The following is a 14,342-nucleotide window of genomic DNA, read 5'->3' as shown; positions in this document are numbered from 1 at the left end:
GGCTACTGAAGAACTTTGCAACAACGGACAGGTGGACCAAGCTGCCAAGATTGAAGTGTCTCAGGTGGATCTAGACAGAGTGAATTATCTCTGGTTTGGTGGGCCCATGACACCTCAGGTCACCAGGGAAGAGATGCAACATACAGATGGGCTTGTGACTGAGGGGTGGACTTAACCATGGACACTGTCTCCCAGGTTATCCATAACTGAAACATGCACTGCAATCAAGCAGGCCAAGCAGGTGAAGCCTCTGTGGTGTTGTGGACAATGGTCGAAATACAAATATGGGAAGGCCTGGCAGATTGATTACATCACACTGCTGTAAACCCACCAAGGCAAGCGCTACATGCCGACAATGGTGAAGACTACCACTGGATGGCTGGAGATGCAGCCTGTGCCTCACATCACTGCCCAGAATACCATCTTGGGCCTTGACAAGCAAGTCCTGTTGCAACATGGCACTCCAGAGGGAATTGAGTTGGACATCGGGACTGATTTCAAAAATAGCTCCATAGACATGTGGGCTAGAGAGCACAGGATTGAGTGGGTATATCATATTCCCTATCACGCACCAGCCTCTGGGAAAATTGAATGGGAGAGAAAAGCAAGCGGGGGAGTGGAGGGGTGGAGGTGACATTAAATTAATGCCATGACAGGGTGGAAACCGTTACTGTAAAAAAACTTGGTAATAGTAACCAAAACCTTCCCTTAGCAAAATGCACGGAAGTCTTGCTTCGCTTGAACTGCTGCTAAAATTCATTCCTGCTTGACAGGCCTGCTACCAGGCAGTACAAGATGAAGTACAAGATGAAGTACAAGATGAAGACTTTCAGTTTGTATTACCCTAAATGTTAAGAACATCATAATAAAGTAGGAAAACAATGCTATTTTGTATTAGCTTTATTTGTTGATACATTACTCATCTTAGGAACATAAATGGCATCTGCTTTTTCTCGACTGTTGAATATTAGAGCCATTATTTAATTCTACAGTGTTAACTGAAGATGGCTCAGCTGTCTGCCATCCTCTACTGATTTTTAAAGCCTGGTGATGCTGTAGTGAATGTAGGAAGAGAAAAATAAAACCAAAACCTAGAGTGACTAATAATTGCAATTTAATATGTGTGCAAGAGAAGAGGAGCAGCTGAGGACATGTTTTCTTTAACACATTCTAGTTCTGCTCAAAACAAATTAATTCAGGAAATGAAGAACTTCGCAATTCCTTATATAGAATAGGCACAAACTAATGAAGGTGAGAAATAGTTATGTTACTGGAAGTGTAGAGTAATAGTAATAAAATAATAATAAAAGATGTATGTGAAAGTGATGTGCTGGTTAGTAAAGCTGAGGGTCAGTCCTCAGCGTGGTGTCTCCAGTGGAAATGTAACTATAATAATGTTGCTGTGAGCTGGGAAGCCTGGTGTTGCAGTTCTCTGCCTTAGAAGAAGCTGCATGGACATACTGGAAGTCTCACCTGATAGCTGGTGTGTTATGTTGAGTCATAGTATTAATTATAGCTCCCAGATGAACCACTCAGGTCATGGTGTTCAGCTTATCAAAACATCAGTTGCACACAGTGCAGGCAGATGGCTCAGGCAGAATCAAAGCCTAGCATTTGCCTTTACACTAAGGATCAGTGGAGGGTTTTTGGTGGATTTCAGTGACAGATGGCATGAACTGAATATTGATGGTATGAAACTTACTCGAGATATAAGATACTGCAGCATTTTAGAGTCATAGAATCATTTAGGTTGGAAAAGACCTCTAAGATCATCGAGTCCAGTTGATAACCCAACACTGCCAAATCCACCACTAAACCATGTCCCCAAGTGCCATATCTACACAACTTTTAAATACCTCTAGGAGTGGTGACTCCACCGCTTCCCTGGGTAGCCTGCTCCAATGCTTGATGCCCATTTCAGTGAATAAATTTTTCCTAATGTACAATCTAAACCTCCCTTGATGCAATTTGAGGCCATTTCCTCTTGTCCTGTCACTTTTTTGGGGCATAGTGGGCCTGATCTTGTCTCTTTGGGCTTGAAAATATCATTCTTTTCAGGATGAGTGTCTCAGAGACATTTGATCTGCAGCCCATAGTATTGAGTAGCCAAAATTTTTTCTTATTCTTAAATTGGAAATAGGGCTATAAATGTTGTTAAAGGAACTGCATCAGTGTAAATGCATCTTTAAAATGTATAGAGTTGGAAGAATTTGGATATGATATATTTACCATAGTCAAGTATACGTTACAGTCAACTACACAGGGTGCAGATTTTAAGAATAACCAAGAGTACACTGTGTCTCATGCAACACATAGAAAGATCATGAGCTTCTCATACATGATACTGTGTCTTTCTGTTGTTTTGTTTTTCCCATCTGCATAGGATTAAAAAAAGTAGTAGTGGGGGAGGAAGAGATGATTGTTTTAAAGAGTACCAGTTGTTTTAAAGAGTACTCAGAAGAAGTCATTACTTGGTTACATAAAACATGGCTTCATTTGGTAAGGTTTGTAACCAGCAGGAAGAAAACACAATAGTTTTTTTGAAATATTACTTACAACAGGAAAGTCTTACACTCACATATTGCTCTCCCTTTCTACAAATTCCATCAGAGGCTGATTTTTCACTGTGCTTGAATGGATGGTAAAACATCGTGTGGGAAGGTGCTGCTTACCTGTCTATTCCAGTTATATTTACTTCCTTATGGAGAGATGGAATGTGAACCTTCTCTGTTTGTGGAGGCCAAAGCATTTTTTGGACATGTTTATACTAGAATAAACTTATATTGAAGTATATGAAACATCCAGAGTTACCTTTTTGTTTACCCTATTTAAACGCCCACCACATAAGCTTAATTATGCTTTTCGTGGTGAAGACTAAAGGGTGAAACTTTTAGGAGCACTCAAAATTCACTGACTTTTTATTGCAGTGGTTTCAAGACAGCTTTCTGTCATTTTTAATAAAAACAGAAGTTAGAGCAGTGCTGGGCACATGTGAAAATCCTACCTATAATGTGCACTTTTATTGTAGAAAAGATTTATACCTTCTTTCAAACTGTCTTAGGAGACCAGCTTAACATGGAAAGTATTTTATTGCTTAAGAGATAAACAATTGCAGCAACCAGAACCCAAGAGTGTTTTTAATCTCAATTAAAAAAAGACACAAAAGGTCAATTAGTGCTTTCAAATGTTGGTGCAGAAATCAGAGCAGGCCACTGTGAGCCCACACATATTTTGCAGCCAGATTTCTGTTCTAGTAGTTCTGTATTTTGCGTGTGAGAGCCATTGCACAGCATCTGTTAATGTATTGTTGAAATGAAATCACAGTCACACCTACCGACTGGGGAAGTGGAGGCAGGCACTGTCATTACTCCTCCCCCCTCCCCCGCACGTCCTGATGGGCCGTTTGGCCTCTCGACAGCCCCGGTGATGCAGTGATATTTCACAGTGGCACGAGAGGGTTGCCAAGCAGCAGCTGCTTTTGCCAAGCACCTTGTTTGGAGCCGTGACTGCTCACCATGTCTATTTGTGGCATGTAGTGAAATGCTCAGCGGGCCTGGCCAGCCACGAGCCTTCTGTGTAAGAGTCCCCATCTGCCTCTGGCAGCCACCAGCACAGGCAGCCAGATCTGAAAACTCCAGAGAAAGCAGGGTCGAGTGAGGTGGCAGTTATCCTTCAGCAGTGATTAGGCAGTGCGGCTATTTTTGCTATTGTTTTCCAAAGCCCTTCTTCATAACCACAGTGAGATGCTTCTTCATTCGTCTGCCATTTCTTTCAGCACCTTCCCTACCATGAATTTTGATTTCTGATAAAATCCTCAGTGTGCCAGGGAGGACTCTCTGTCTTATTCCTTCCTACATACCTTTTCCACTTAAACACTCAACTTCCCCCTTTTCTCCATAACATTGTGTCCTTAACAACAGGCTGGTAGGTTTTGTCCCAGACCCCTTGGGAAGCTGCTGCTGCAAATCAACAACCCCTTACATGCTTCTGACTCCCTGTGGATGGTTTCACCTCAGGGTAACCTAGAATTCCCTAATGAAAATTCAGTGTATTTTTAACTAAATATTTCAGATCTTGGCAGCATGCCTCCTGCAAAATGACAGAAAAGAGAAAGACGGCCAACTGCACTGGATTTGTGGATTACCAAACCTTCACAGTAGCAACTGTGTTTTCCACCAATAGCAGAAAGGCCCTTTTTAAACTCCTGTCAAACTCCTTTCTTGATTAATGGAAGACATTGGGAGTCATTCTACCAGCAGCAAAGGTAATATGCCTGGAGAACCAGGCAGCTTATTGCACATATGGAGTTCTATTACCTTGTAGGACTGCCTCTTGGAAAAAACCAGGAAAATTAAAACAGGATTTTTGGATGGACATCTTACTGCACTGACTCGCCATACTACTTGCGTTGCTACAGCCACGCAGAAGACGGCTCAACAGCAGCTGAAGAAGCAAGCAAATATTTTCCTGTTGACAACAGAGGACACAAGGCAGCACAAGTGGCTTCCAGTTACCTGGGTCACATGTGGATTTCAGGTTACTACTGCAAGGACTGTAGACGTCCACCAGGAGAAAAACAGAACTGTCTTGATTTGCAGCAGCAGCCTCCCAGCAGAATTGCAAGTGATCTGGGACAAAACCCAGGAAAACAGTTGAGAAATTGTTGAGAAACAGCAATAAGGGGAAGAGACAGACCGACTTGCTGTTTCTTATCTTAGTGGCTTGGTACACCTACACTAATCCTGGATGAATCAGCATGTTTAGTCCATTGCAGTCTGTCTCGCTGGAGTTTTTTATACCCACAGAAGCTTAGCACTGGCCTGTGCAGAAAATGTTTGAGAGGCAAGATGGAGAAGAAGAGCCAGCATCAGTATGCCTGCATATCTGTTGGCAAACACTGCTCGTTTTCACTGGTGCTCCAGTGGACGCAGAAACCTTTTGTTCCAGGACTGTTTCCTGCAGCGGTGCTCTGGCAAGATCTTTGTGGTCTACGGCTACAACCTGAGCATCTCTTGCCCCGTGACAGATAAAAATAGGGCTTGAGCTGCAGCCAAGCTGTGTCAGTGGTGTGGGTGCAGCCTCCTTAGCCTGTTACAGCTTGTAACTCTTGGTAGCTCTGATGCAGGATGCATAAGCACACCTAGAGATGGATAAATAAGCAGGGTCATGCTGCCTGGGTCCCACCTACCCAAGCAGTAGCTTGCCTGGGGGTTGCTCCTTGTTGAAGGGAAGTGAAGGAAAGATGCCTGACCAAACCCATCCCACAAATTTGGCAGCAGCAGCAGTGTAGGGCTGTGTTGGCCAGGCTGTGGGAAGACAGCTACATGCGAGTTCAGGCCTGCATGGAGAGGGGCGTGTGGGCTGCTGTATGCTGACTGAGCAGTCTGTCCCAACCAGTGCTGAGAGATACAGCCAAAACACATCATCAACCAGACCCTCAGGTCCTAGGAAGGTGAAGGTATATTAAGAAGTTTTAGCCTTGATTGGACCTTCTGTCATATCCTGTGACAGGACAAGAGGAAACGGCCTCAAGTTGTGCTGTGGGAGGTTTAGATTGGAGATAAGGACAAATTTCTTCATGGAAAGGGTTGTCAAGCACTGGAACAGACTGCCCAGGGAAGTGGTGGAGTCACCAACCCTGGAGGTATTTAAAAGGTGTGTACTCAGTGGTCTTGAAGTCTTATCCAAAAATGATTGTTTGATTCTCTGATCTTCAAGTCCTAATTTCTCTGCTTGTTCCCTCTGCTCATCTCCTTGTCATCCTCTGCTTTCTCCTCCTCCTCCTCAAAGACTAGCAGATTCTTCAGATACCAAGGTATTGTGTGTCAGGAGCACAAAGTGCATGCGGTTCTGCAGTTCAACTGATTACAAACAAGGCTGAGCCAGTCCAACGCAAGAGGTAGTTACTCAAGAGAGTTTTCCAAAAGCCTGCCTTTTCTGCAGTTAAAAGTTGTGGGAAACCAAGTATCTCACGTCTGCCACAGGCACTGTGCTTCAAGTAGGGAAAGCTTGCAGTAGTGTAGTTATTAGCTAGAGATCTGCAGCTAATCAGCCCCGGCTTCCCTCGTAAGTGGTGCACAACAGGTTTTTTAAATAGAATATGAACATAAAATAATTACAACATTAGGAGGGCATTCTGTGGTGAAGGAATAATTGTTTTTCATTCTTTCTTCCTAGTCTTGCTTTCTCAGTTCTTTAATATCCACAGTAAATTCCTTCAGTAAATGTTCTTATGTGCAATTGATCTAAATGCAGCACATCACTGGAAATAAAGCTTTAGTTTTCCTCCTTCATATATTACCCATTATAGCATATGTGGCAGTTTGGTTAGTGGCCTGTGAAGCACAACATAAATGTAACTATCCATCTGTACCTGTCCCTTCTCCAAAGTGCTGACACAAAGAAAGATGCCTATGGATAAATTCAGAGCATAGGACAGCAGAAGACACAAGTGAAACATTAAAGGCATTTTTTTCACCATAATTAATATACTGTAGCATTAAAGCAATATTTACCTAGTGACAGGATTCTTCTCTTTGTACTTCCCACTGCTGGTTTGCCCATGATAAAACATTGTTTGAATCTACCTCCATTCCCCCCTCAGCAGAAAGTAGCTGTGGACAAGTTTGTTGGTGAACATATTTGCTCACATACACTACTCACAGCTCTCCTGGGCAGCTTCTGTCAGTAGCCAGCAGCAAAGACCCTTTCCAGCATCCGAGTTTACATGAGGGCCTAACACGAAAATTTGCTCCTCTCTGCACAGCCAGCCTCAGTAAATCACAGTGTGACAGGCTCACCGCCCCGCCACTGAACTTTTAACTTGAAGCTCTAGCAGGGCACTGAGTAGCTCTGGCTACATGACACGGAACTGTGAAAGTAAATCACTTCGCTGGGAACAAGGGGAAGTCCAGCATACTGTTTTGCAGGCTTTGCCTACAGCTTCTTTGCAGTATAAGCATAGAATATATACACCCAGGAAGGCAATCAGAGAGAGATGGACTTCCAGCACAGAGCTCACCCGTACCCCATCCCAGAGGATGAAGAGGTTGCATACAAGGTTGCTCCTGATGCTCACAACTCTGCGGGAAATGAAGGAGAGAAACCAGTGTCAAAATTGCAACGTAGGCACAGTGAAATAAAACTCTACAAAGAGTTCTGTGACTTCTATGCAAAATTGTAAGTTCATTCTGTTCAGCTTTGGAGTGTAGCTGCAGTGACATTGCATGTGTATTGTACTTATGTATTTTATTATCTGAGATTTGTGCAAGATGTTCTCTTACCCAACCTTTGCCACTGTTCTGCTTGAAACATTGCCAGTGGTAACTGCCAACTAAAATTGGAGTTGTTGCTTTAAATTTCATCATTAATTGCATCAGAAATTTTTATCAGCAGTTAAAATGGGGTTGGAATTTGTCAGGTAGTCTCTCTGCCTTCAGGTTGTTTGCGTGTTATCTTGGGCAAATGGATAAACTGCTTCATCAGTGCAGAAGTATTACATATATCACTGATTTTGCATATATGATGTGTTTCAAAGTGAAGCACTTTTGTGTACTGAGGAGGAAAACTTAGTGTTTTCATTTGATTTTGAACTTTGTTTCATGTTTTTGCTTGGATTATACTTTATGTATGCCAGCGCTTAACATCCTTAGTGCTCGAGCACTGTTGAAGTGATGATGAAAGGTCCCAGTTTCTGTTGTGATTATTCCTCACTTAGATTGATAAAAAGGATGGGGAAGTTGACTGAGGTCTTCCCCCACGGAAAGCGTATACAATCCATGGAGACCATCAGCAAGCTGTGTACTTAATCACAGTTCGGATGTATAGTCACTGCAGTTTGTCCATAGGTCTGTCTGTTACATATGGGTGAGACCATCCTCCCCGTCTGATCTTCGAGTGAAATTTGCCTACTTTTGTTTCACTGGAACAGCAATGAATATTTAGATAGCAGTTACTGTTTTTCTCTTCTACAAAGATCTTTAGAGAGAGAAAAAAGTGCCAGCTAATAATAACTGGTCAGATTTGACCTTGCATAGGGCTCTTCTGTGAGACAGTGTAAGAAATAGATAAAACACATTCCATTTTGAACCACGTGCTAGGTGTTTGCTTGCTCCTTTGGATGGTGTGCGTGGAATGAATTCAATTCCTATTGAACCTGGTGGGAGCCAAGAGGTCTTATCCCCTTGTGGGGTAAAAAGGAAGTCTTGGCATCTTGCAGAGGACTAAGGGCTCTGCACTTACAAGTACAGCATGACAGCTGTACCAAAATGTGTGCATGTGTGCATATGTGTTTAAAATAATGTCACTTGTCTAATAATCTTCCAAATAGATGTTTTGAGTCAGTGATTTTGTCAGCTGAGGTCAGATTGTAATGAAACTAGACCATTGCTCTATATTTGCTCTCTGCTATCACATGGTATTAGGGCAGAGAGGTGATCTTGAAAGGCATAGCTTTGAGAGTCTAGATAAGAGTAATAAAATATTTGCAAAGGAAAAATCAAGAGAGCCTTTTCCTGGCGTTAATTAACTGAAACACAGCTGTAGTGTCTTCTGCAGATGTGGACATGAACCCAGTGAAGTAGCTAATTCCTCTAATGTTTTGCAACTACCACACTGCCGTTTTTTGGTTCTGTGCCTTTGAGAAGCAACCAAGGTTGCTATTTGAGTATATTTTTGCATCTCTGGTATGGGTTTATGACTTTGTGTTGGGCTGCATGTGGGTTGCTGTGGGGCAGCTGGAGCATTCCCATCCTCTAGCATGGCCCTGGAGTGGGCTCTGAGTTTGCACATTGTGATCTGAGCTCTCTGAGATGAACCTTCACAAACCAATCAAAAATCCCATGACTTCAAAGTCAATTTGTAAAATGACCTCAAGCTATGCAGAGCTTGTATAAGGGATAATTGTTTACCTACTCTGATTGTTGTTAATATCTACCAGACTAGATACTGCACACTCTTTCACATTGTTTATTTAGAACTTTGAACTAAGGCTGTTACATATATATTTTAGAATTAGGAATTCTTTAGAATTAATCATTTATGTTTTCCTTTGTGGTGCTAGTCCTCAATTATTGTTAATATTTGCCCTTGTTTTCTGTAATTCTAATATATTTCATAATTTGCCCTTGTTTTTTGTAATTCTAATGTATTTAACAATTTTTGTAGTACTTTGAATTGCCTGTCTTTTCGCATCATAAAAAGCCTGTAAATTTATAACAACATTTTTGTTGTAACAACATTTCTGTTTGGTTTTTTAATTAATTAGAGTTCGTCATGAGGATTTTGTTTCTAAAGAGTTTAGGAGCAGGGAGAAGTGGTAGTTTTATTTCTGAGGGGATACTACAAGCCATGAAGTCCATCGAAAAACTTGTATTGAGCAGCCTTGCATTAGGCGGATGCAGTTTGGCCTTGGGGGAAAAAAAAGACCTACAACCAGTGTTGTTGCCTATTTAAGCTAATTTTCTTTCTATTTCTTTTTGTGGTTTGTTTTTTTATTAACAGCAACATGGCGAACGCGCTTGCAAATGCCATCTGCGAGCGCTGCAGGGGCGGCTTTGCCCCTGCTGAGAAAATAGTCAACAGCAACGGTGAGCTGTACCACGAGCAGTGCTTCGTCTGTGCCCAGTGCTTTCAGCAGTTCCCTGAAGGGCTCTTCTACGAGGTAAGCGGGGCACAGTGCCCCTCTCACCCCCAACCTTTGTCTTGTGCCTTCTTTCCCATACCAGGATTAGCTACAGGCAGATCCATGGCTTAGAAAGTCCCATGGTCAGAACTGGGCTCTGGAACGGTATGCCCAGTAAAGGGAGAAAAAAACCAGGAAGCATTTCTATGCTAATTTGAAGGACAACAGTATATATAACCTTATTTAAATATGGAGCCTAATGTTATCAAAGCTGAGAAAAAACTGCTGGAGATTCCTTTTTCAGTGCAGATTTTTTTCCCTGCAGTTTGTGAATCTGATGTATCATACCAAAAATACAGAGAAAGCATACTTCTTAGAGGAGAAAGTCATATAGAGGGAAATCTCAGCATCCTGTGGGCCCTAGGAGGTTTATTGCTGACTTGAGTGAGGCCAGCTCGGCATGTGAAAAGAGATGACCTGTAAGTCAGCATGCTGAGATCAGGATGTATGTAGAAGCCAAACCAGGCAGGGCCTGTGTAGGGTCGACTCTAACGCACCAGAGCATCTAAAATTACCGGTTCTTAACACACTTTCAAAGGTTAAAACCTGTTCCCATTCACATTTCTCATCTCTAGGTCAATTGCCCTCAGCTCAGATGGGTATTTTGGTATCAGTGTTATTTTCTTTTACACTCCCCTATTATGGGGATTCAGGAGAAAATGCAGGTAAAAAGTGGCTTTATTGAAAGCTTTAGACTGGTTCATAAAATACAAAGTGATTGGTATAAGGAACAATAGATGGCATGAGCTGGGGAATTAATGTCTGAGAGATAAGATCCCTGCTCAAGTAGCTTATAGTCCAACTTAGGGTAGCAGTTACAGGACTTAAGTCATACTATGATCTGAAAAAGCAGGTGAGCAGTGTTTTAAAAGCACGAGTCCGTGCTCTGACAGACAGTTGTGCTCCTTATGGCAAGAGCACAACAGTTTATCTTCCAAAGGATCATTTCTAACTTTACAGAACCATGTTATGGGGTGATGAGGAGAGGCTGGGAGAGGAGTGTGAATAGGAAAAGAGACTGTCGAAAGGGATTCCTGGGGATTTGCTTTCTCTCGCCTTGTCAAAAGACTTTTCCATGCACCAGGGATAGTCTTGCAGAAATTGTGGTAAATGACTAATATTCCATGAGACATCAAAAGGTGAACTGCAAGGTAGAATTAATTAAATAAAAACAGAAGAACAACCCCATGATATTAACACATTGATTTACAATTGTTAATATATACTGATCTGCTACCTGCTTGCAGGCACAGTAAAGAGTCCATCCTGGCGTGTTAAGACCTGAGGCAAACGTAAAGTGATATGGATGTTTCAAAACTAAAATATTTGTAATTGTGTTAAAACTGTCTTAAACCAATAAAATGTATTTTCTCTAAATAGTGAGTACTTTATTCATACTTTTTCTGACTCAAAAAGCAATGAGACATTCCGGGGACTTCTTTCAGAATGTTGAATAGTCTTTTGTTAAAGATAAGTTTGAGGAAATTGTGCTTTAGGCAGCCTGTGTCTCCTAGGGGAGGGACAAGGACTGCAGTGGAAGGAAAGTCTTCCTTTGGGGCCTAGGTCAGGAACATTACAAACTCCCTGTTGCTCTGGGTGCTTCTAGGTGCCCATACCTGAATCTGTAGCAGAGGCAAGGATCTTAGATATATTGGATGTAAGCGTTTTCATTCCTATTGCTACCTTGTTAACATTCATATTCATGACAATTGGTCTTTGAGCACTCTTACTGAAACATGCTGCTCTCAAAGACAGTAAGTCAGAAGTGAGTGCCAATAGATTGTCCTGGGAATGAAAATATCACCATGTATTAAATGTGTTTTGGCTAATGTTGCTACGGGTTTTTTCAGGCCGGATAGCCTGAGAAATGTTATGTAGAAAGTGGAAAGTTTCAGTTAAGCATAGACACTTCTTGCCACAACTATTACAGAAGTAAAATAACATCAGATAGGCTGAGGGAGCTAGGCCTGTTCAGACTCAAGAAGAGACAACTGAGTAGTAGTAGTATACTATTATCAGTGTATATAATTATCTGAAGGGAAGGTGTCAAAAGGATGGAACCAGGCTCTTCTCAGTGGTGTCAAGCAATAGGAGAGGAGGCAACAGACAGAAATTGATGCACAAGAAGTTTCATCTGATTATAAAGAAAAACTTTAGTGTGTGGGTGACCACACACTGGAACAGATTGCCCAGAGATGTTGTTGAGTCTCTGTCACTGGAGATATTCAAGAACTGTCTGGGCACAGTCCTGTGCAATGTACTCTAGGCTGACCCTGCTTGATCAGGAGGTTGGACCAGATGACCCACTGTGGTCCCTTCCAACCTTGCCCATTCTGTGATTCTGTGAGAAGAAGGGACAGCCCTAAGCAGGCAAAAGGTGGGCTTAGGTTGGCCATTGCGCAGGAGTGGCTGACAGTGCCCTGAGGACTTGAGATAATCTGTATCACTGTCAAGAAAAAATGAGTGGAGAAGACAGGCATAAAGGGTGTCTTCCTCAGATTGCCTTAATGCAGTCTTCAAGAAGATGGAAGTGTTTGCAGGTGTGGCCAGGTAATGTGTCTTTCTGAACATGTTCCCTATGGGTAGACGCGGGCATTGTTGGTTGCCCAGCATGAGTTTGTGTTTATTCTGTGCCTGGTTTAGCTAAGCTAGTGTTTCTTGGAAATGATTTCTAGCTCTTAGCAATTGGGAAGGCAAATATTGTTACCCTGCCTATTACAAGACTTGCAGAGTTCCTCCAGTTAGTCATTAAGCTGCTTATCACATTTGCCGTCAAACGCTGCCATGATAAGCTTTCACTCTGTGTTCCGTGGGTGGGGGTTGAACTGGTCAGAGAGATGCAGGTCTCCTTTGCTGCGGGACATGTCTCCAGGCTGCCTTGCAGGGACCCTGATCAGCACAGCTTGCTGTGGTCTGGCACTGGAGCCAAGTCACTTGCTGTCACAAGTGGTACCACACCAGAGCAGTGCCCCTCCACCGCTTGGAGTCAGCACAGCACAGCAGGAGTTTTATAGATGTCCTCATGAACCTATGTTAGAAATGGTAATTTGGATTCCTGAGAACTGTATGCCTAATATTGCACATAAACTGTGGGTTTAGGACCTGCAAGGGTATAATTGTGTTCCAGTTTGCTCAGCAGCATCATTTTAGCAAGTTTTCTTATGCACTCGACCTAAACAAAGCTTAGCACAAGCACATGCCAGCAGAATTTCCAAACTTGCTCTGCTCTGATGTCAGGTGTGAAGTGGTAGCAATTCTGGTCTACTTTTACTCCACCACCTGGGAGATGTGTATTCCCTAGAGCAGCTGCTGCAGAGTCTCAGTGCAGGTAGCACTGCAGGTAGCAGTACAGACGGCTTGAGTGGAGACCTTCAGTCGCAGCTGGCAGTGCACTCAGAGGGACAGGGTGGCCCCACTGTAATCAGTCAGTGGGCATTTCCTCCAACCCACATTACTCTCAGGTCATAGAATGGCTCCTTCCTTCTAGAGGTTGCCCATGTCTCCCACTGGGGAGTGTGGACACCTCACCTTCAGACGGGGGAGGTTAGATGAGAGAAGTTGTACCTCTGGTCTGGGTGTTCGTTTAGAGCCTTGTGCTGTTTGTTTTCAGAAGCATCCTAGCCTGCACTGTACTGTGCTGAGATGGAGGAGAGGGAAGGGCTTAGAGAGGTGCTTCCCAGAACAGAAGAAATACAGCAAAATCTTTATGGACTACTCAGAACGGCCATAACTGGGAAATATATATTACTATTATTATTGTTGGTGTTGTTTTATCATAATAATGAAATAATATGGAATAGCATGTGACTTTTGTCTCTTGAGAGGAGGTTTCTTTCAGTTCGGTTCTTTTTTTCTAAAATGTTCGTAGTAACCTTTAAGAAGATTAAAGGAAGGTGCAGTTGCAATGCACTTGTCAGATTTGTTTCTATTCCAGTTGCACCTTGTGTGTTTTCCTAAAAGAAAGAGTGTTTTCCTGCCAGAAACTACCTTAGAGAGAGAATCTTTAAAGACTCAGGTTTTGTACATGTCTTTCCACTAAGTTAGCTAAAAACACACAGATAAACTGGTGGCTGTGTAACAGTAAGATGTTCTATGCAGAGCCATTTAACTCATGGACCTCCAGCATACAACAGTGAAACTATCTTGCTTTTGAAATATGTGCCGTGAGATTTGTTACAGAAACTCAAGGCTTTCTCTGATGGATAACTGCTAGGTCATCTACAAGAGCAGCACAAATGAGTCAAGAAGATTGAAAAAAATACAAAGAAGACTGAATGGGAACCAACCCACCTGACATAAACCAGATGGGAAGAAAACCTGTTTGGTCCGTCCAGATCAACATGTGGTGGCTTTAAAATCCTGCAAACCTAAGCATCCCCCATTGGACCACCTGTTTACACAGAACAGGAAGCTTTTGAATTTTTTTCAGTTTGAAAAGGATTTTATCTGGCAGGAAGCAAGCACAATTCACAATGAACAAATAATTTCCATTACTCCTTGAGAACGTAATAGCCCTCTGCCTCTCAATTACTATTTTTTTAAAAAGCTGAAATTAAAAAAAATAATCTGTTTTACAGTATTACACTGAAATAGCACTTGATAAATTCCTAGCAGAGACTTCTGACAGAGTCTGTATTGAGCTCAAGTCTTTCTGTTCCTA

General features: G+C 42.4%; 1 protein-coding gene across 6 annotated transcripts in view; it reads left to right on the top strand.

Annotated features, from left to right (window-relative positions):
* LIMS1 (LIM zinc finger domain containing 1) overlaps positions 1 to 14,342 on the top strand; it is a 70,669-nt gene that overhangs the window by 44,411 nt on the left and 11,916 nt on the right. For 4 of the 6 annotated variants that reach the window (XM_051772780.1, XM_051772781.1, XM_051772782.1 and 1 more), the window contains exon 2: positions 9,502 to 9,661. In XM_051772780.1, coding sequence (XP_051628740.1) covers positions 9,502 to 9,661 — 160 coding nt within the window. Of the gene's footprint in view, positions 1 to 6,449; positions 7,180 to 9,501; positions 9,662 to 14,342 lie in introns of those variants that run through there. The other 2 variants (XM_051772778.1, XM_051772779.1) reach the window with 2 other exon arrangements.

The sequence above is a fragment of the Manacus candei genome, unplaced genomic scaffold (assembly GCF_025592945.1).
Source record: "Manacus candei isolate 608988 ecotype Guabito, Panama unplaced genomic scaffold, ASM2559294v1 h1tg000159l, whole genome shotgun sequence".
Lineage (NCBI taxonomy): Eukaryota > Metazoa > Chordata > Aves > Passeriformes > Pipridae > Manacus > Manacus candei.
Note: the sequence above shows the minus strand (reverse complement) of the source record. Positions and strands in the feature narration are given on the sequence as shown.